Here is a 23,829-nt window from a genome sequence, read left to right as displayed (position 1 = left end):
ATAACGTTTTTGGTGTCACTTCTTCTATAAGACTTCTGTAAGTGTGACAATCTATATCAATTATTGACTTATTATTATAAACTTTTATTCCCATTTTTATTCCCAAACTTTTATTAAATCCTCGTCTCTGTATGTTAATCTGTCTGTTTACATCAAACCTTGCAATCAATTTTTGAGTCACTTTCTGATGATAGATTTTCTTCAAATTTAGCATACATACTCTTGCTTGATGACAATACAATATTCAATAAATAGTTTTGCAATAAGTCAATTAATTTAGTTAATTTTAATTAAGTTTATTTTTTATATGGGAAGAATAATAATTTTTATATGCGATTAGCATATACAAATTATTATTCTATTAAAGCAAAACTTAATGAAAAATAAATTTAACCGCAATGGTTTAATAAAATAAAAGAGTAATATCAGAAAAAATTGATTGCAAAATTTGTGTCTTACTAACATATAGAAACACCGGGTTTTAAAAATTCGTTTTTAATTTTACTTGTTATGCGTATAACTATTATTGTTGTTGTTATACTACGATTATTACAATTTGTATTATTATAATTATTACTATTTGTTTTATTAAACTTCCTCATTTCATAATTATTACAAAAAGACAATGACTTACAAGACCTCTTTTTCATGTAAGAACTGAGGTTTTTTAGTGTTTATTTACACGAAGTTTTCCTTTGAGGAAAACGTGTACAACAAAGGATGGCCTGTAAATGAGCTTAATTTTAACTATAATCAATTAAAAACAACTTAGGCCTCTCTAAACATTGTTAACTGTTTAAACTATTTGACCTTTTTTTTTATGTAGATCAAATTTGTAGGTTCAAGTTTTTGTAAATCTAACAATGCAATACAAGGATAAAGCTATGTGACACAACTATGTGAAAACTATATCTAACTATGTGACACGAACAACTAAAGCTAAAGAAAATAACTTAATTAGCGATTTTTATTCTTCGGCTTGAATACAAGCCTTCAAGAAAATAAATACTTGTAAAATACAATTATTTAATATATATATCAATATATTGCTTTAATTTAGGAAAAAGTTTGTTCTCAAATTATTAAAACGATATATACAAAGCTCAAATCTTTGTATCGAGTATCGTGCTTGCAGATGCTGCTAACCTTTCTATACATTCGATTTATAAATCTAAATTGATTTATAAATAGATTTATCTAAGAAATATTTACAAAAACTTATACAAAATAAAAGTGTTTAACTATAGCTCAGACTCATTTTCCATTTCTATGTACTTATCTCTTTGCACTTTCACTGGGCCAATTTTCTTCAATTTTCTTGATTTCATATACTTAACGACAAATAGCACGACAATTATTGCAATCACAGAAAGAATGATGAGCGCTAAAAACAAACCATTGCAAAGGATATTGTTATCCCGTTTTTTAGTGTCAGCACACATACAGGCGTAACTTTTTGGATCACCGCAAGAAGTCTGCGCTGCAGTTGAGCCACCATTATTATCTAAAAAAAAAAAAAATTTTAAAATGAATATGTCAAGTTAAACAACTGTAATATACACAGTACGATTTATTTACACAGTACGATTTGAACATGTAAAGCCAGTAGCGTAGCAAAAGGCTTAAGCCCGAAGTAGTTTTTACCCCGTGCGAAAAATAAAAAGCTTTTTTTCTAAAAAAATTTTATAACACGGTAAGGAAGGAGGCATAAACTTTCTTTTCTAAAAAAATTGATTTTTACTATAAAAAAAGGCGCCTTTTTGCTATTTTGACCCTGGGCGCTAATAACCCTTGCTACGCCACTGTAAAACCCAGCATAACTTAATATACGTAAGAAACCCAAAATTTTTAGCCTAATTTTATTTTTACACGTTTTTATTTGTTGTAACATATTAATGCATTAGTTGGTTTATACAAAAGCAATTACCAAACAACAAAATAAAATAAACAATTTTCAGCTTTTTAAATTGTTTAATTAATTTAAAAATTACTACGCTATAATAAAATACTACACTGTAATAAATTACTGCACAGTTGTTAATTACTGCACTGTAATAAATTACTGCAATGTAATAAATTACAACACTGTAATAAACTGCGACACTGTAATAAATAACTTAACTAGATAATACTTATGTCAAATAATTTTACTTGGAATCAAATAAACTAAAATTAAAATAAAATAAATTTACTTAATCAAATTAAATACGATGTAACAATTGACATATCAAAGCAACAGCAAAAAAATAATTAAAATTTTTATAATTATAACCATCCTCTGTACCACTTACAGAGTAGTTAATTTGTGTTAATCTATTCACGTTTTTTTCAGACAAAGGTCCAAATCCAAACCATGCAAATATTGTGTTTGACTTATAAGAAGAATCGATCTATACCTAAGCAATTAGTTGACAAATATCCAAAAATAATAAAGACAAAATCACTAGTGAACAGAGACTCAATTCCTTTGTAGAAAAATGGTAGTTCATATTCTTAAACACTTACAGTTACTTACAGAACTTACATTTCAAGTAAGCGTATCAGATATCAAAACTCAGAAACAATATTATATATATGTATAATATATGATATACATATATGCATATTATATTGTATACAATTACTGTAACTTTTGAAACTTATTACAGTTGCAGATACAAGTTAAAATCAATCTGAGTGATATTGAAACTGCTTTGCTCCAAGTCGAGTGATGTAGCACAAAGACGTTTTGAGAACAATATATTCATAAGAACATAAGATAACAGATACAAAAAATTCTGAAAAACAAATGTTTTTCAGAATTTTTTGTAGTTCTTATATGTCTTCTTATGTTATCTTTTTTGTAGTTCTTATTTGTGAAAAACAAGTTCTAAAAAATTTCTTGGAGGAATCAGGTGGTTGTTTGGTTGAGCAAGATATTGTTACAATGACATCACTGATTTTGTTCCATTGATAATTAGTAAAATAATACTGGAAAACTTTAGTGAAACTATCAATTGATTCTGGAAGCAAATTTGTTTTTCTGGAAAGACGGTTATGAAGATATGTTATTGTGTATTTCTTGTTGATGCGAGAGAGACAGATGTACAAAAAGTTCATACAGGTGTTGAAAAAGTTCAATTTTTTACTCAGCTACTACTAAATTTACAAAATATTACAAAAAAGCTTTTATATTTACAAAAGGTTTACACTTGCTTTGAGGTTGTACCAGAAAACATTTTATAACTTAATAATCACTAATATCTAAATAACTTAATAAAGATCATAGTATTTATATGTGTAATCAAGTTACAAAAAATGTTTTTTTGTAACTCAATAATGTCAAAAAATAAAAAATTGAAAACACTTCTCAAAATAAACCTAAAGAAAAAAAAAAGGAGAGGGTGGGGTGGGGGGAAGGGGCAATGAGATAATGTCAAATATGCAAGTACTAGAATAAAATTGAAAAAGTCATTTTGAGAATAATATAGATGAAAATTGTTTAAGCATAAATTATAAAAATAGCATATAATTTAATCTATTTGTAAACAAAAAGTTTATTTCTAGGTAAACAATCAGAATCTGATTTTATAAAAAGCTAATTTTTAAGTCTATTATATTTCTATTTATTATGTTTCTATTATTTGCTAGTTATGTAGATTTACAAAATTTATTGTTATTTAACATTACTTTGACATGTTACACCATTCAACTGATATCCAGTAAAGCATACACAAGTATATGATCCAATTGTATTTGAACAATTACCATTCTGGCAATTATTAGATTCAAGGCACTCATCTATGTCTAAAAAAAAATTCTACATTTCTAAAATAATTGAGAAAAGAAGGAAAGAATTTCTTAATGGGAAAAAAAAACTGTCAACAAAATGTTTTTACCAGTACACTGTTTTCCAACACCTGTCCAACCAGTTCGACATTTACATTGAGCACTTCCCATTGTGTTTATACAATCAGCATTAGCATTACAAAAAGTTGGGTTATCACATTCATTAATGTCTAACAAAAAACAAAAATCCATAAATGTATTTTTAGTTGGACTGTTAAAAATCTACAAAAAAAAAAAAAAAGAGTGAATTCTTACCATTGCAACTGACAGTACCATTCCCTTCAAATCCATTTTGACAAATGCATGTATAACTACCTATTGTGTCTGCACACATAGAGTTGTTTACACATTTATTGTCAATATTACGCAGGAAATCATACTTTGGTAAACATTCATTAATGTCTTAAAGATCAAAAATAAAATAAAACATAAAAGTTACCATAGCTATTAGTTTTTATAAAGTTTAAAAAAAAAAAAAGTTTAAAAAGTAATTTTTATTTAAAATCTTACTTTCACAGTATTTTCCATTTCCTTCAAAACCTTTATTGCAAATACAATTATAGCTGCCATTCGTATTTGAACAGAATGCATTTTTGTCACATTGAAAATTTCCTTCCAAGCATTCATTTTTATCTAAATAAAAAAATATCATACTTTAATAATATTAACGCATACATCAGTAAAACTTACTAAACTAATTAGTTTTGAGTTTATTTAATTCTCTACTTTTTATCTTCATCAACATATAAAAAAAATTGATTAATCTAGATTAGTCTAGATGATATAAAACAACTTTCTGATGGTATTTAAAGTTTAATGCTATTCTCAGCACTCATCAGCCATATATTTAAACCAAGAAGTTAAAACCATTTACTAATATTAATCAAATACTATTTAAACCCCGTTAAAAAATTTAAAAAGCAATGGAATGAGTTCTGACATTAAATAATTTAGAAAAAATATCTTTACTAATCGCCAGTGTCAAATCCGGAAGAAGGAATCTGTTTTTTTGTCTGCATTTCATCTAGATTATATTGATAGAAAATTAAAACAGAAGAACTGAGATACCTAATCATTCTTTGATTCATTAAAAATTTTTTGCAAAGCTCTGCTTATTAAAATTTACTAACAGATATAGGCTATTGAAGTATAAACAAATTTTGTTTAAAAAGTTGAAATTTATAAAAGCAGAAATAATAGAGACATTCAGAAGGAGTACTTAGACCTAATTCCACTTCTTTTTTCTTATTTAAATTCTTTTTTGTTTTTCTTAATAATTATTTGGTTGTTTTTTTTGACATCGTTTTCAAAATGAAAGATCAAACTTATCATTTTTGGCACATTTTATTATTTCAAAAAAGGTAAAAAAATCTGAAAAAGAACACCAAAAAATATGCGCTGTGTATGGTAGTGATGCATTAACAGAATGCACTTGTCAAAGTTAGTTTGTAAATTTCCATCTAGAAATTTTTCAGTTTAAGATACATTGAATAGTGGTAGATCAACTGAGACTAATGAGAAGATAAAATAAAAACTTAATGTTTGGATTCCACGTGAATTTAAAAAAATTAATTTAATTAAACATATTTAATATACTTTTAAAACAATCAAAATTTAAAAACAATCAAAATTATCAACTTTTAAAAAGAATGATGACTGGCTATGAAAAACAAGTTGTATACTCTAATATTAAATGAAAAAGACCAAAATGATTAGCTATTTCATTTATTTTAATCAACATCAAAAGCTGTAATGGTTGGATTATAAGGAAATTGTGTATTTTGAGCTTTTCCCACACAAAAATCAACTCTACTGTATATATGTTATGTACTCATAGTATACTTTTGGTCAATTTCTAAATACAAGTTGGGGTAAATAGGCATTGTTTCATCTTAAAAGCTTATACTTTTCTGAATCACACATCAAAGACCATCTTTTAAATCATGATTCTTACACATGATTTTTTGATGTTATAATTCTCAGATGTTGTAATTCTCAGACTTTAATAATGCATATCAAGTATTAACTTCTTGTTTTAAAATAAATTTAATAAATAACAAGTAATAACCTAAATAAATTTATAATTTTTTTTTTACCTATGCAATTAACTCCTTCATTCTGCCACCCTTCCATGCAAATACAGTTATAAGATCCTGGAGTATTTATGCATATGGATCTTACTTTTTGACAAATATTTGGATTTATTTCACATTCGTTTATATCTAAAAAAAAATTTTTAAAACTGTTGGAGATGATAAGACCTTCAGGTTCTTCATACTAGGTCAAAAATTTTAAAACACTTTTAATTAATCTTACTTCCAGATATTAAAATTATATAAATTTATTTTAAAAATACATTAAATATTATCAAAAAATTAAATAATAATTCAGTGATTAACTTTATTTGACTATTACTTTTTATTATATATTATAAACAATTTAAGTAACATATTTTGGTTATCTTACCAGTACAATTATTTTTTGGATTAGTACCATTCCATCCAGTTTGACAATTACAATTCCATGATCCAGGAACATTTTCACAAATTGCATTTAGTGCACATGAGGTATTTAGCAAACATTCATTAATATCTAAAGAAATTTTTTGTTTATTTCATTGTTAATTAACACATGTTAAATTACTAAAACAAAGCATTTGAGTAAAGAAATAACAAGTGATAATAGATGTTGTGTTTAGAACACTGTCTTAGATATCAAATATCAATTTACAGTTATCTTTGGCATATCTGTAATTATTTATTTTTACTAACAAATTTACTCCCAACAAGGCTGAAAACAAGCACTATTTAAGCTGGAAAATACTTGGATTGTCTATATGGATTCCATAAGAGATCAGTAGTAAATGACAATTTGAGATAACATTAAGTAGAGGACTTGGTAAAAGTGTTGCTATTAATTAATATAGAAGTAACAACAACACTGGACTAATTATTAACAGTGAACTGGGTTTTATTTGGATTAAAAAATTCAGCATGCTAGACTTTATCAAAAACTTTAAATATGTCAAGAGCAAAAGCCTTGTCTCTCTACCTCCATCCAATGCACAAAAGAAACTTTTTGTTACAACAGTTAACAAGCTATAGAACAAGAGAATCAAAATCTGTATCGATTGTCAGAGAGATAGTTGTTAGACTATCTCTCTGACAATTAGAGATTATAAGTTTGTTAATTAAAGACCCAAAAATCTTTCATTTAAAAAATAATGACTGATTGGACAACAGTTTGAGAAACCATATTATTCTCCAAAATTTTAGAAATTAGAACACCAAATGATTTTTTCAGCTGGTAGGAAAACAACAGTTATGCATTAGTTAAATAGTTTAAGAGTATTGAATGAAGTTCTCAACTTTTGCAGGACTAGAATGTTGTCTGAACCACAAGCTATTAAAGAGTTTTAAAAAGACTCATATATTAAAAATGGAATGTCAGACTTGCCTTTGGTAATGTTAAAGATTTTCCAAAAGTCTTTAGAACCAAACTTCTAAGATAAAATACAAAATTTAGTAAACTTAAAACAATGGAGCTTGGGGTCAGACCACACATTTTTACATTTATTTCATGCATTAATAAAAAGACATTTGTTTTCAAAAGTGTTGTAAAAAAGATAAAGAAAATGTTTAGAAATAGAAGCTGCACAAGAAGGAAAAATCATGGGGTAGACGCTAGTAAAATATGAGTAAGGCTGAACTTGAAACCAACAAGAAGGAATAAAAAATATGCCTGCCTAAATCCAGGAGATTATATAGAAGGCACAGTTATCAGCAGAGAAAAGGAAGACATCAGCCCAAGGACCATCATGAAGAAAATTGCAAAAGAAATCCCAGCCAGCCTTAAGTTAATAGTATGAAATGTGATAGGTCGAGTTTGAAGAAGATAAAATGAAAGTTTTAGTGAGCTTATAAAAAAGTCAAAACTGCTTACAGGAGAAAAAGAAAAGCTGAAAAACAAGGAGGAGAAGCAACGTAGGATAAGTATGTTTCAATATTTTTATTGTAAGCACTTTGAAACAATTTATATAAAACAATACATTTACTAAGAAGGGCCATTGTAAAACATGTGTTTTTAAAATATACAAGAAAACATTGAACTTTCTTTTTAAATAAAAAGACTTTTTAGAAAGTCACATGAACTTAAACTTTAGAATGCAATCTAAAAAAAAATATCTGTTTCTTACATTTAAAAACTATTTAGTTTTATTAACTTATTTTTAAAATAGCACAAAATTTATGACATTTATCAATAATATTTTATAAAAATTTTTAGTAAACAAAAAATCTTACTTTAAGTAAACTATAATTTAAAAAAAAAAAAAAAAAAAAAAACACTAAATAAATAAAATAAATTAAATAAAGAAAAAAAAAACACTTAATGTTGAATGCATAAAACATTTTAGCTTAAACTTAAATTGCATTTATATAAGCATGAATGTATATATAAACATTAAAGAATTTAAAAACTAAATAAAAAATCATCTTACCATTACACAACTGACCATCACCAGAAAATCCAGAGTTGCATTGACAAAAAAAACTTCCAGGAGTATTAAAACAAGTCGCATTTGTTGAACAGTTACTCATCTTTAAAATGCATTCATCAATATCTTAAAAAAACAAACAAGTAAAATAACTATTAACTTCTTGACATAATTATCCAGATAACGTCTTGGCATGATTATCTAGATAATTTCCTAACATAATTATCCAGATAATTTCTTGACATAATTATTCAGATAATTTCTTAACATAATTATCCAGATTAATTCTTGAAATAGTTATTCAGATTAATTCTTGAAATAATTATCCAGATAATTTCTTAACATAATTATCCAGATAATTTCATGAATAGGCAAAAAATTTAGATAATTTTATGAGATAACTATTTATAATTATTCAGAATTTTTCAGACTTTTCATTGATTAATTGGGTATAGTTTTTTTTTTTAATAATAATTGTTTTAAATTCGTTCTCAACTATAAATTTCATTTTTTTCATTGCACTTATGGTAAAAATGATATCTTAAATTGTTTAAAGTCTTGGTGTAAAATCATAATTGACGTTACACACGCCAAATTTTATACCACAAATAACTAATAAATAATAAAAAATAAGTACAAAAACCTAAAAAATAGTAAAAATTACAAAAACTTATAAATAAATTACAACGGGTAACCAAAGTTAACAAAATATCAAAGTAGCTGTTAAAAGCAGTATAATGAGACTCAATGGTTTGAAAATACTCTGATCTATCTTGAAAGCTCTCATGCATGTTTTGATATAAAGTATCGATTGTCTCAAAAAATACTAGCTGTTAGGTCTAGTATTTTTTCTGCACTGTGATTGGATGTCTAGTATTTTTTTCTGCACTGTGATTGGATGTCTAGTATTTTTTCTATAGTGATTGGATGTGATATGAATAGCCTTAGGTCTTTACATGTTCTCTTACTTATCTACCCACAACTAATATAAACTAATATAAAAGGTACATTACTTCCAGTGATGTACCCAGATACTAGGAAATATAGGAACAAAAAGTTATGCTGATGCAAAAATAAAACCATATTACATTGATTTAGCTGAAGAAAAAACATTTAATTCTTTTAAATTGAAATTAAACATTTGGTGTTAAACAACAAAAAAGATTTTAAAAGAAGTATTTTAAGTTCCAATTTATTTTTATAATTAGGTCAAAATTACTAAAGTGAAGTTTTTAACTCAATTGCTAATTCAGCAGTCTATGACATATGCTAATTAACATTAAATTTATTGTCCATCACTCCTCAAATATGTGGTTTCAGGCAGTTTTCATAATGCTATTTTCCTATTTAAATATTAAAAAGTCGAAGCAATTTTTAACATTTGAATGACTTTTTTTGCGCTAACCTGTTTTTACAGATCTGAATATTTTTATCTTAATACTACCACAAGGTAGATGATTTAACTACCACTAGGTAGATGATTTGTTCAAAGTTTAGAAGCTCCTCTTTTTCTTACCCACAAAAGGAGTTTTATATTATTGTTTTTTTTCCTAGGTAGGTTTTCTTCACTATGGCTAAGAAGCCTCACCTCTTCCATTTTGTTTATTGATCTATTTAATACATTTAAAATGGTAGTAACGAAATATAGTATACAAATCAACATATATTTTGCAAGCAAAAATCATTTTCAACTTTAAATACTAACTTAACTACTGTTAAGTTATTGGATAAACCTTTAAAAAATACACTTTGCAATGTAACATGCTATATGGCAAGTACACTTTTTAATAACAAGTACACTTTTTAATGGTAAATACACTTATTAATGACAAGTACACTTTTTAATGACAAGTACACTTTTTAATGATAAGTACACTTTTTAATGACAAGTACACTTTTTAATGACAAGTACACTTATTATTGACAAGTACACTTTTTAATGACAAGTACACTTATTATTGAAAAGTACATTTTTCAATGTTAAATACACTTTTCAATGGCAAGTACACTTTTTAATGGCAAGTTCACTTTAATGGCAAGTCACTTTAAATGACAAGTACACTTTGTGATAAATAAACTTTTCAATGACAAGTTCACCTTTAATGACAATTTTTTTTTCTTCTGTATTTTTAATAAAAAGATTATTATTTTTGAGATTTTGATCCAATCTTAATTCTTACACCTTTTGCCACACTGCTTCTTACAATAGCTACTTTAAAAGACAGTAAACTAGTGTTAGGGTTGACCCAGGTTGCTTTAACATACTTTCCACTGACCAATGATTTATTTCTGATTAATGACACACTTTTTAAAACATAATAATTATTGTTAACATTTAACATGTTTAAAAACCAGTAAAAAATCATATATGAAAAGTATTCTCATTGAAAAATAAAAATTTCAGAAAATTAAAACATTTGAATAATTTTTATAAATAAATAAAAGTAAACAACTTTTGTACCATATATATTAATGCAAAGAGAATTGGAAGAAACATTAATGTTATCTAACTGAACCACACAGCTATAGCTACCACTATCATTGATGTTTCCAGCAATTCTTAAATATCCAATATTTTCATGTTGTATATCAATAATCTAAAGAAAACAATGCAATTGATTACAAATGTTGTTAATAATCATTATCTATTTAAAATCTAATAAAAAAATTAAATGGTTGAATGATTGCATAAAGGACTGAACTTATAATTTTATTTGGGTGTTAAAAATTTAATTTCAAACAAAAATGTGTTACCAATTATAAAAAAAACTCAAGAACTAGTCAAATTATTTCACTATTTTCCAATAAATAACAAATTTCTTTAAAAGAACATAAAAAATTTCGCCACAACCTTGCTAATACACTTTTGACTTTGAAATGAGGGGGGCGAGGAATACGTAAAAAGTACCATTTATAAAAAAAAAGAAAAAAAAAGGTCTCTAAAAACTAAAATTGACCCGACTGAATTGTGTCAAATACCTGACTAGCTGACTAAGTTCGTCAAAAAACCAACTTTAACTTAAAAATCACCATTTTTGAGGGGTAAAACATCCCCTTCCACCACACACCCTCACCCAAAAACCGCCTTTGTATGCAATATGTACGCATAAAAAATCTTTGTCTCTTTAAAAAACTCTACAAAAATAATGCACAATAAAATTTATTAATATAAAAAAGACTTTATTCTTTGTATTTTTATATCTAAATATTCAAAGAATATTTAACACTGTAGTTAAGAGAAGTAATAGCTAGAAATATGTTACACACAAGCTCAAAAGACAAGCTAACGCGGAAAACATCTACTTTTGTTGTTTTGCAAACGTAATGTAAGTAAAAGTAACGCATGACAACTTGAGCGTTTTATTGTTGTTTTTTTTTTAAATGTGCGGTTCTTAAATTGACTATAAAATTTGACTGTGTGTTTTTTGCTTGAAGGTCTTTATTTTATAATTTTTCTTTAAAAATATTTAAAGAATACCCAAATACTACAATGATAAAACACATATTTTTGAAACAAAGAAATGAATTTTATAAAACTATAATAACTATGAAGTTCATTGCTATAAAATTTTTTTGAAAATTTCCGGAAATTTTGAGCAAAATTTCCCGGAAAATTTCAACCCTAGTTTCTAAAGAAGTTTTTGCTGTAACTTTTTTAGTGAGCTGCCTGTATTCAATGCAAAAAAAAATTGCTAATTACCTTAATTTTACTTCAAATCTTAATGACTACTGTTTCCAACTTTCCAATACCAACCACAAACTCGAAAGTATCTTAAATTACATCCAGACTAGTTCCCATCATTAACCAAGTATTTTAAACAGTTCCCAATCTATTGAACATAGATTGTCATCAAACTCTACACCAATTTATAAAGAAGCGTTAGCATAAGTCTGGATATAGCAACTCCCAATAGCAATCTCCAATAATATCTCCATTTGAATCCTCTTAATAATAGTCATAGACACAAACAAAACATCATGTGGTTTAATTTACCTTTTAGTAAAACTATTGTTACAAAAACAAGAAACTTTTTCTTAACTTTCATTGACTTCATATCACAAGCTCCACAAGATTTTTAACAGAAATACTGCCAAAATAAGTTAAAGCAATATGCAAAATATTAGGCTCTTTATTAACTTACACCATCAACAAAATTTACTCAGTAATAATACCCCCAATGTTATAAACAGCAATCTTATTATAACATTAAACAGATCCCTATTATTATAAAAGTTTTCCAAAAGTATGTTATTCTGATTTTCAATTAAAGTGAAGTTATATAAAAAATTTAAAATTAATCACCATTTTATAAAATTTATAAGATTTTATTCATTTAAAAATTTTTTTTATAATTTTTTTTAATAAGTTTTTTTATACAACAACTATTATTTTTGAAATTTTAATCCAATCTTGATCCTTAAACCTTTTGCCACAACAACAACCCTTTGCTTCTTTCAATAGCTACTTTAAAAAAGCAGTAAACTTGCGTTAGGGTTGGCCCAGGTTGCTGTAACATACTTGTCACTGACCAATGATTTATTTCTGACAAGTGACTCACTTGAGCCACTTTCAGGAAGAATTTACCTGATGCCACTAGAAAGATTAAAATGCAAGTAGGGTTACTAAGTATATAAAGTACGCTTTTATAAATAATACATGAATTGTACGATTATGATGAATTTTTGATGAAAATGAAAGCCTTTATAGTTATATAAATTTCAAGGTAGAAATTTTAAGATGAAAGAAATGAAAGAAATTTAAATTTTAAGAAGATGAAAGATGAAAGTCTTTATAGTTATTTAAACTTTAAGGTACTTCAAGAATTTTTAATTTTTGATTATTTTGAATAATTTTTATTTAGGGCTTTTCCATAAATTATGTCAAGCAATTTTTGACTGTGAATGATATATATATATATATATATATATATATATATATATATATATATATATATATATATATATATATATATATATATATATATATATATATATATATATGTATATATATTTATATATATATATATATATATATATATATATATATATATATATATATATATATATATATATATATATATATATATATATATATATATATATATATATACTAATATCTTCTAAGTTTATAAGTTTAACTATTTGATTCAACTTGAATCAAATAATTAAATATGTGTTTATTATAAGTTTATATTAGATGAAAAAAAATCTAACCTCATTATTTTTATACCATATGTATGCCAAGTTGCCGTCACCAGATGCTTCACACTTCCATTCTTTACTTATACCAACAACCCAAGTTGAGTAATTGGCTGGTGAAAATTTAGTTAGCATAATAGGTCCTTTGTCCGAAGTGTTTGAAAAGGGAGAATTTTCTGACAAAAAAATTATTATTTCAACTTTATCTTTAAATTAAAAGAACTAGTTTACAACATTACACAAATAAAAAATATATATTCAAAATAGTTTATTTGCACAAATAAAAAATATATATTCAAAAAGATCTATTAACTGCCATTTCTGCACTCTTTCATACCCACCAATATGCTCAAAATTACACACATAGATTCAAATAACTTTTATCCTCAAGGGGAAAACTACCAAATAAAAAATTAATAAAAAGTAGGATGTTCTGCATTGTTTAGTGCATTGTTTTATTTGTGGATTCAATGCAGGACATACACTAATGTGAATTTACTACTACAATGCGGTAGTGGTGTAGTGGTAGAGCGCTCGCTTCATAAGTGAGAGGTTCCGAGTTCGATGGGTACATCCCTAGTAGTACTGCGCTCAACTTGTTTCTCCACGCAGCGGCCTTGTTCGTCAAGGTTCGTGTTTCGGAGTTATAGAGTTGAGAGAGGGTTATAACCACAAGTAGCCTTCTCATCTGTAGTGGCCTTCTTGGCCTTGGGAGGTGAATTACAAAAAAAAATAATAATAAAAAAAAAACTTTTTTATAACTTAAAGTACTTATAGTTTAACATTTTAATATATTTCTTCAATATCATATTAAAAATTTTATGTTCTTTTTATAAAAGAATAACATTTTACAAAAAAAACATTTACATTTTTTTGTCTATCTAATAGAAATTAAATTTTTTTTTAATGATAAAAACTTTAACAATAAAATAAATTCACTTGAAAACTCAAAAAACTTTTTTGAAAACTCAAAAAACTCAAAAAAATTGTTTGGTTCATATACTTTCATTGTAACTGTTCATAATACCTTTTATTTATAAATATTTTAATTAACGTTTATTAATAAACCAATAGCAAAACAGTTTTTTTTGTTTTAAACTTTTAAAATTATTTTTTGTGCTGAAAAATATCAAAAATCAAAAGTTCAAAGTTCAAAAACTTAAAATTCTGAATTCAAAATTCACTTTTTTTAACTAAAGTCACAGGAGCCAAATAAACTTTAAGTTTTTTTACCATGTTTTTGTTCAAGCAATAAATTTTTTAAGTTTAAACTCAGGTTTCAAACTAATAAAAATTGTAGAGGAATTTTATGATTTATATAAGTAGTCACATCTAACATTTTTTATTAGTTCAAAAAACTACTGATTTTTCAGCATTACATCAAGACAAACAAGATTTAATATATATATATATATATATATATATATATATATATATATATATATATATATATATATATATATATATATATATATATATATATATGCTAATATGAAACACGCTGATTCCAGTTTTAAAAATCAGCCCCATCTTGGTTAACCCAAAGCAACTTTGCGCAATGTTGTATGTGTGCGTATAGAACCCAACAGCTAAATGGTCTGTATACTTAGTAAGTTTATGAATTTAAGATATTGAAAATCTTTAACAACTTTAAAATTCTTTCCTTTTTTAAGTTGTCTCACTGACATGTAAAAATAACAAGCTTTTTTTTTCTTATAACATTTCCTGTATTTATCAATATTTGACTTAATTGTACTCTTTATTAATAGCTTTTATAACCAAAAACAATTTTCTGTTGGAATATAAACTCCATCTTGATTAGTCAACAAAGAAAGAATGTTTCACATTTTATAAGGATAAAAAGTCAGAGTTGTAGTGTTCTAATTTTTCTGTAATTTTATTCAAAACACTAACTGAAGGAATATCAATGTTTTCATTGCTTATGTATTTATTAGAAGAAATCAAAATAAGTAACTTGTAGTAGCAAACAGTTTCAACAAACTTGTTTTTTTCAAACAAATCTTGAACATCACTATGCACAAAAAATTTTCTATAAATTATCTTGCTCAAGAATTACTATTGCAACTTAATGAGCATAAAAGTCACAAGGTAACAAGCATAGCATATATAAGCTCTTGTGACAGCAACAGCATATAAAATCTCTTAATGGAATTTCTTGACAGTTTTGCAAAAGTTTCCTACTTCAGAACGAGTGAGGAAAGCTTTGTTAACTTTGATTTAAAAGTCAATTTATTTGATAAAAAATTGTGTTTACCAAGATGACAGCTAACTTTGAAACTTCACAAATGTGACATGCTGACTCCTATTTATTAAACCTTTTGGCCAAGGCAGGCCCATTTAAATTATATTTATTGATAACCCTAAATTTTATTTTTTTTAAACGTGGAAAACATCTATTTTTTGATACAAACTTTAAAAAAGTGCCCTACAGTAAGTTAGTCTTAATAAAAAATTATTCTTTTTTGATAATAAATTCCTAATGCTTTAAATATAGCAAAATAAATAATAAAAATTGTATGAGCACAATATAAAAATATAAACTTAAAAAGAGTCGTTTGCTATGTTTAAATCTTTACAAACTGTATATAATTAGTTAGTACATTTTTTATTCTGATGCATTTTTTGTCCTGCTGCCATTATTAACATTTGGTTTTTGAGACAAATAAGGAACTTGAAACAAGGCATATTTATTGATTAAAAATTTTTAAATGCTTAGCATCAGCAATGTATGTTTGTTTAGGTTTAAAAAAAATACAACAACAATTAAATATTCATACTACCCATAAAACATTTTTGAACATTTTTTACATTACACCTAGGGCAGTGTAGTAATATAGTGCCAAGAGCAAGCAGAGGCAAATTATTAAGGCTACCAACTTATAATAAAAACTTTTCTCCTTTTATTCATAATAAAACCCACAATTTGAAAATTTTGATTACACATAATTAAAAGTTGCAAATAGAACATCTATTTTGAATGAGCTTGTCTGTACAACAAAATAACTATATATATAGTTAATTTGTTAATAAAAAATGGTTGCACTTTTCCTCATAAATTATATCTGCTTCCAAAAATAGTCACTCACTATATACACTGCTTTTGAAAAATGATAAAAAAATTTTAGGAAATTCTATTAGACGCAGAAAATATTTTGTATTTGCTAACCAACTACTTGTAAGGGTGTGCTAATCACCACTTGTAAGGGTCAGATTCAAACAGTTTTCATGTATAAATCAATTTCAAATAAAACAAATGTACTCATGGTCAAATAACTGCATGCATTTCAAAAATGCAAATCAACATATGTCATCTCAAAAATGCACTGAATATATAGCTGAAATGGTAATATTTAATAAAACATTAGTGAACAATTCAAATAAATCTAAAGTGGTGCTCTTATTGATTTCATTATCTTTTCCTATTTGTATAAAATTGTGAAAATTTTTTTTTTAAAGTTTACTCACACAGTTTTCAACAAGTGCGAACAAGGATGTGAGTTGAAACAATGATGATGATGATGATGATGATAATGATGACAATGATTATACTTTTTTATTTTATATAATGAGTTATTTATATAAAACCTATAAATTTCATCTTTACATATGTTTATTTTACTGATGCTTTAATTGAAATTTTGTGAAAATTAAAATTTTCCAAAATGTTAAATTTTTTAAGAAATTTAAAAAAAACAAAAAAAAACTTGAGGTTATATTTGAAAAATTTGTGCAAAAATATTATGCATATTGGACCACTGACTGGAAAAAAATGTATAAATCAAAGTTAAAATTCATAATGTCATAATGGTTTTAAACCATTATAAATATATTATGAAACAATATAGTTTTTTATATTTACAATTAAAATGTGAACGATTAGACAAATTATGAAGAGGCCTATTTAAAACAAAAATAAAAAAATATAATGGAAAAAATGTTGTTTATAAAGTCTATGATAAGAAATAATATTTATGTTGAATATTGCGCTTTTATATTATTTTATTGTTACTCTTTTATTATTTGCATTTTAAATGCAGTTTGAATAAAATTGGTAACCAACAGTTTTATACTTTATATATGCTTATTATGATATATTTTATTTTTTTGTTATATTTTATAGTTTTTACTTACAATAATTTTTTTTTCTTGCTATCCTATTTATAACTGATTGCATTTAGTATTATTTAAATATTAAAATCTAGCTGAGATTAGGCACCAGTTTTGTTTACATTCTTATTTAAATTCTTATATTTGACAATAATCTGTAATTCTGTTTAAGTTTTCTAACTTGCTATTAATTTGCTAAATATCAAAACAACAAAAAAAAACAATTTTGTCAGTTTCCAATTCAAGTGAACAATTGTATGCTATTGGCACATACCCATGGAAGAATAGTAGAAAAAAAAGCTTATATATATATATATATATATATATATATATATATATATATATATATATATATATATATATACACACATTTTTTTCCAGTCAGTGGCCCAATACGCATAATATTTTTGCACAATTATAAAGAAAAGCAGAAAGTATAATATACTGCCCTTTAGGTTTTTTCAATTAGTATGTGGCATACGCATAGGTATTCCTTTAGGAATAAGTATACATATATAAACAAGTCAGTACCGGAAAAAGTACAGGAAAATGTTAATGTAGCAATCATATTCGTAATAACACTGATCACATTAAACATAAGTTTACCTAACAATCATTTAGTAACAACACTAATTAATCACATTAAACATACATTTACCTAGTAGTACCAATTAAAGTGCGAAATTTTAATTCAGTAAAAAAATTTAAGAGAACATGTTTTTAATGCAAGAACAAATGTAATATATACATATTATATGCATGTTATGTTTTAGTTAAAATGCTAAAGTACACATTAATAAAGAGAGTCCTCGAAATAACCCCCTTTTGCCCGTATGCACGCCTCCAGTCTTGGACGCCATTCCTCAATTGATTTACGCACGGTATCCATGGATAAAGCATCCCATTCTCTGAGAAGTGATCGCTTGAGGGCATCAATGGAAGTGTGAGGTTTGCAGCACACCTTCGCCTCCAGTTTAGACCAGATTGCATAATCCAATGGATTAAGATCTGGTGATGCTGACGGCCAGGCATTCGTAGAGATAAAATTGGGCACATTGGCTGTCAACCACCTCTGTGTTGTCTTCGCTTTGTGCGAAGGGGCACTGTCTTGTTGGAATGACCATTGTTCCCCATTGAACAACGAGTCATTTAAAGGTTTTACCACCTGCTCTAAAATGTCCTCCTGATAATTTTTTGCTTTTGTTTTTACTCCCAACTCACAAAAATGCAATGGGGTTTTGCCCATTGCACTAACCCCCGCCCAAACCATAACTTGTTCAGGATGGTGGCGTCTGGTGACATATCCAACATGGTGAGGTAATTCTGCACGACTTTTCGCGTAGACGCGATCATTTTGTCGATTAAATTTGGCCTCTATGGTGAAATATTTTTCGTCTGTGAATAAAATTCTGTTAACAGCAGCGGGCCCATATCGAGCAAGAAGTTGAGCACATTTCTCACGTCTTCCTTTGATGTTGGTGGCTGTAAGATAGTGACATGTTTTAATTTTTAATGCCCGTACCTTAAGGTCTTCTTTCAAGGCTCTGTTAATGGTCATACGACTCATATTCATTTGAAGGGCAAGTTTTTTTTGATTCTGTCTTGGATTGCGACGAATTCGAGCTTTAAGCGCTGCAAGCATTTTGGGGGTACGTGCAGTGCGTTGCCTGCCACCACCATAACGTTTTTTGACAGAACCACTATCATTATATCGCTTAATAGTACGATAGACAAAATCCTTTGATATTCCTTTATGCTGCAGCATTTTGAAAATCTGATACGGTTTTCTCTTCCCGTCTAATAATGCTATAACTGCACACCCTTTTCCTTCCATACTATCCATTATGAAAAAATCTACAAATAAACACACAAATAAATTAATAAATTCCAGGAATCTATTCAAACAATACAAATAAATGCGGGAACTATATAAAAAGCACATGCCTGTTAACATGACAAGTTTAAACAAACTTCGCACTTCAATTGGTACTACAGAGTATGTAGCAATCATATTAGTAATAACAATGATCACAATAAACATACCTTTATCTAGCAATCATGTTAGCAACAATGCTGATCAAATTAAACAGGCAAAAAAAAATGCCTACAAATAGTTTTGTTAATCTCAATCCCACTGTAATTTGGTAATAAAAAAGAAAAAGAACTAACAAAAAATTTATTTTAGTTTTAGTTTTTTAAGTAAAAAAAAATAGTAATGGTAATTTTCTTTCATAAATAATTTCTTACATACATAAACAGCGCTTAAGGTAAATTTAGGCAGTAGATAATGAAACATTGGAGGAAAATAATGTTATCTTCCAATAAATTATTAATAATAAATTTTTTTTAGTGTAAAAGATTTTAACTCCATTTAAATGATGTTAAAATCTTTTATATTAAAATAAATTTTAAAAATAAAAACAATATTTTAATTACCTATTAATGCAACACCCCATGAGCTTGTTTGAAGTAAAGTAACATTGGCATTGGAAGATAATTTAATTTTGATCTCCATTTGTGTCCATTTTTTCATTATAAGATTTCCAACTAAATTTATGGTCATCACATTTTGCTGAGCAGTAAAAAAAGTTTGCTGAAACATTGATATTAGTAATTCATTGTCAAGAAACAATCCAGACATCAACTGAATCGAACTAAAAGCAATATTTTCTGATAATTCTGATCAATTTTATTTTACTTTCATATCTTTGTTTACTAGTATACAATTTAATTTAACTTAAAGCAAATATTCATGAATATCTATAAATATTAGTAGCTACTACAATGGTCAATAGTTACACATACATATTAGGGTGTTTCATATTTTATCAACTTTTGAAATTGAACTTGCGAATTGATTTATAAATTGACCATTTATATGAAAATAAGTTTGAGCAAAAAAAAATATATATATATAATTTTTAGGGTCCCTGCCAGTTTGATTTTGGGCAAAATGTTGGGTGTTTTAAATATTCAACCCATCATATATTATCTAAAAGAATAAAAAATTTTATAGGATAAATCTTAAGGTGTCCGCCAGGCATTTAAAACACTCAACATTTTTGCCCAAAATTGAACTGGTGGGGACCCTAAAAATTATATATATATTTTTTGCTCAAACTTATTTTCATATAAATGGTCAATTTATAAGTTGATTCATGAGTTTAATTTCAAAAATTGATAAAATATGAAACACCTAGCTTTGTAGCAAACAATATTACATGCCAATATTACACTCAATAATTATGTTCAACCATCATGAGCAATGTTTATATTTAAATTTAATTTGACAATTATTTAAAATGCTGTTAAAATGATGATAAAGTATTTTTTAAACATTTTTTAAGAAAAAATTATTTTTTCTTAAAAAACACTGTAAGATTATTAAAATTACTGAACATTTCTATTAATACCTTTGCTGTTTCATAAATAGCCCCATATAAAAATTATTTTTTTGAACCAAACTCCTCATATAACGTTTAATAAGACACAGATCCAATAAAAATATTATAAAATAATATAAAGATGACAAGGTATTTATAAAAATGACAAAATATTTATAAAGATAACAAGGTATTAATAAAAATGGCAAAATACTTATAAAATTAGTGATATTTTAGTCAAAAACAAAAAAAATTATATACTGTTTTGAAAAAAACTTACTGGTTACCAAGGAAACAGCTTTTTCGAAGATCAACAATAAGATTTACAACAACCTGATAAGTTCCTTGCAATAGAACTATAGACTGATTTTCAAATGATTGGAATTTTTTATTAAACAATCCATAATAACCTGTTTTATTAAATGTCCATGGCCCAATAGAATACCAATTATCAGGTAGTAGTTCCAAATATATTTCATTTAAAAGAGTTTTTCCAAAACCAAAGTTATTTGTTGTGATTAAATTAGCAATTCGCAATGATCCTATGTCAACTGTTACAGGAGCATCAAACGATTTCAAAACAATAGAGACAGCATCATTCAGTAGTAATTCAGTGAAGCAATTCATTTCGACACTGCAATTTACACCACCATTAAAAAAGCTAGCACAGATCTTTGCATTATTTTTATCGACAAAACTTACTTCAATTGATCCATTTAAGTTCAAAAGATTAAATTTGCTTTTAAGTAAATATATTCCAGAAGTTTTAACAAAATAATCTCCTGAAGCAGAAGTACTCAGTTGATTCTCAGGATCAGACCAACTTTGAAGTGTTATATCTTTATTCAAAACTTGAACAACTTCAGGAGTAAAAATATTCATAGCCCAACTTCGTGATGCCTTCATTTCAGGTAAGTATGACAAAGAAAATGATGAAGCTGTTTTACTTATTTTTACACTAATTATTTCCTTTGAAATGTTGAACATATTAACGCTTGGATCGAATATATTTATAACACACAATGAAATTTGATCTTGATAATTAAAAACAGATATATTGCTGAAATGAAAATGCATCTTTGTTTCCCTATACACAAAAAAAATAATTAAAAAATAATTAATAGTTAAAACACTGTCAAAACTAAAATTCTCAGTATATGGAGTGAACTTCCAAACTGATATATATAGCCACACAATTGTATGCACCCTCTGTGGATGTGCATGCATTATATGTCAGTTGATCATACTTAATAAATATAAAAATTAATTGTTTTTATAAGTAATTATGTATAAATTCAGTAACCTTTTTTCAGTTTTTAATAGAAAAAAACTTTTTATAACTTGCATAAACTTGCATCATAACCTCAAAGAATTTGTGAAGATGCAAGTTATGAACAAAAAATAAAACATAAAAAACAAACTAAATAATAATAATAATAATAATAAAACAAACTAAATAATAATAATAATAATAATAAAACAAACTAAATAATAAACAATTTAAAAAAAATGCAACCAAACTATTTGTATGATATGAAGTTTAAAAAAAATCATTTTTTTAATTTTTTTTTTCTAATATGAATTTTTACCAAAATTAGGCTATTGGTAAAAATATATATGTTTATGTATGTATGTAAGTATATATATATATATATATATATATATATATATATATATATATATATATATATATATATATATATATATATATATATATATATATATATATATATATATATATATATATATATATATATATATATATTTAAATATATAAACCTCTAATATTTAATACCTTTTTTAACAAAATAAATCATTTTAATTCTACTAGATTTTCAAATCAGAACTACATTCAACCCAAAACCTATTGTATAGCCATTAAATTCTTTATTGCAAGTAGAGGACCCAAATTATGGAATTCTATTCCTAATACCAACATCAAAACTACTACTTCTTCTCATACATTTAAAATAAAACTTCACCAAAAACTTCTTACTATTGACAATTAAGTTATTTCTAAATCTCAGATAATCTTATTCTCTTATTTATTTACTTTATTGTTTTATGTTTGTATATATTTTTTATACATACAAGTTTATTTATTTATTTTTTTTTTCTTTTTTGACTTTATTTTTATCTTATTTAATACTATTATTTTTTAATTTATTTATTCTTTTTTTTTCCTCTTATGCGAGCAAGCCGCCTGGTTTTCTTTTTTCTGTTCTTATTTTTATTAACTTAAAATAACTCTTAATCGCATAAATAATTATTGATTAATTACTTTAACATATGGTTCTTTTTATAACTTTTTATTTCAACTCAATTTTTTTGTACATCTTGAGGTTTTTATTGGTTCTTTTTATAACTTTCTTGGTTGGTTTGTTGGTTTATAACTTTCTTGGTTGTTTGGTTAATTACTTTAACATATGGTTCTTTTTATAACTTTCAATTTCAACTCAAAGTTTTTTGTACATCTTGAGGTTTTTATTGTCTTTTATTAAGTTGTGTCATATTTTTTATTTTTTTGTTTTTTGGCTTTTGCTAGTTAAATAAAACAAATATATTTCAATTAATTTTTAACAATATTATAAAAAATTTATCTTATAAAATAACTGCTTGTAATGTGAAAATACGGTGTCAACTATGGGACTTATTGATAAAGCTATTATTGTCTTCTTTTTGCCTCGGCCATGTAAATATTCATTTATACATTTTAGTATTGTAGTATTGTATTGTAGTATTGTATTTAAATAGCGAAATAGTAATTTAATTTAATCCTTTGGCTGTATTAGGCAA

The 23,829-nt window shown here is 25.8% G+C and overlaps 1 protein-coding gene across 4 annotated transcripts in view; it reads right to left on the bottom strand.

Moving 5' to 3' along the window:
* Positions 1–953: 953 nt before the first annotated feature.
* LOC100212257 (uncharacterized) overlaps positions 954–23,829 on the bottom strand; it is a 54,112-nt gene continuing 31,236 nt past the window's right edge. For all 4 annotated transcript variants that reach the window (XM_065810425.1, XM_065810427.1, XM_065810424.1 and 1 more), the window contains exons 5-16: positions 21,314–22,120; positions 20,087–20,304; positions 13,538–13,698; positions 10,785–10,920; positions 8,327–8,449; positions 6,295–6,420; positions 5,925–6,050; positions 4,339–4,461; positions 4,084–4,230; positions 3,879–3,998; positions 3,670–3,786; positions 954–1,504 (exon numbers count right to left, since the gene is read on the bottom strand). In XM_065810425.1, coding sequence (XP_065666497.1) covers positions 1,242–1,504; positions 3,670–3,786; positions 3,879–3,998; positions 4,084–4,230; positions 4,339–4,461; positions 5,925–6,050; positions 6,295–6,420; positions 8,327–8,449; positions 10,785–10,920; positions 13,538–13,698; positions 20,087–20,304; positions 21,314–22,120 — 2,467 coding nt within the window. In that variant the 3' untranslated portion in view covers positions 954–1,241. The remainder of the gene's footprint in view (positions 1,505–3,669; positions 3,787–3,878; positions 3,999–4,083; positions 4,231–4,338; positions 4,462–5,924; positions 6,051–6,294; positions 6,421–8,326; positions 8,450–10,784; positions 10,921–13,537; positions 13,699–20,086; positions 20,305–21,313; positions 22,121–23,829) is intronic.

Source organism: Hydra vulgaris, chromosome 11 (assembly GCF_038396675.1).
Source record: "Hydra vulgaris chromosome 11, alternate assembly HydraT2T_AEP".
In the NCBI taxonomy this organism is placed as follows: Eukaryota; Metazoa; Cnidaria; class Hydrozoa; order Anthoathecata; family Hydridae; genus Hydra; species Hydra vulgaris.
This window is presented reverse-complemented; position numbering and strand designations above follow the sequence as displayed.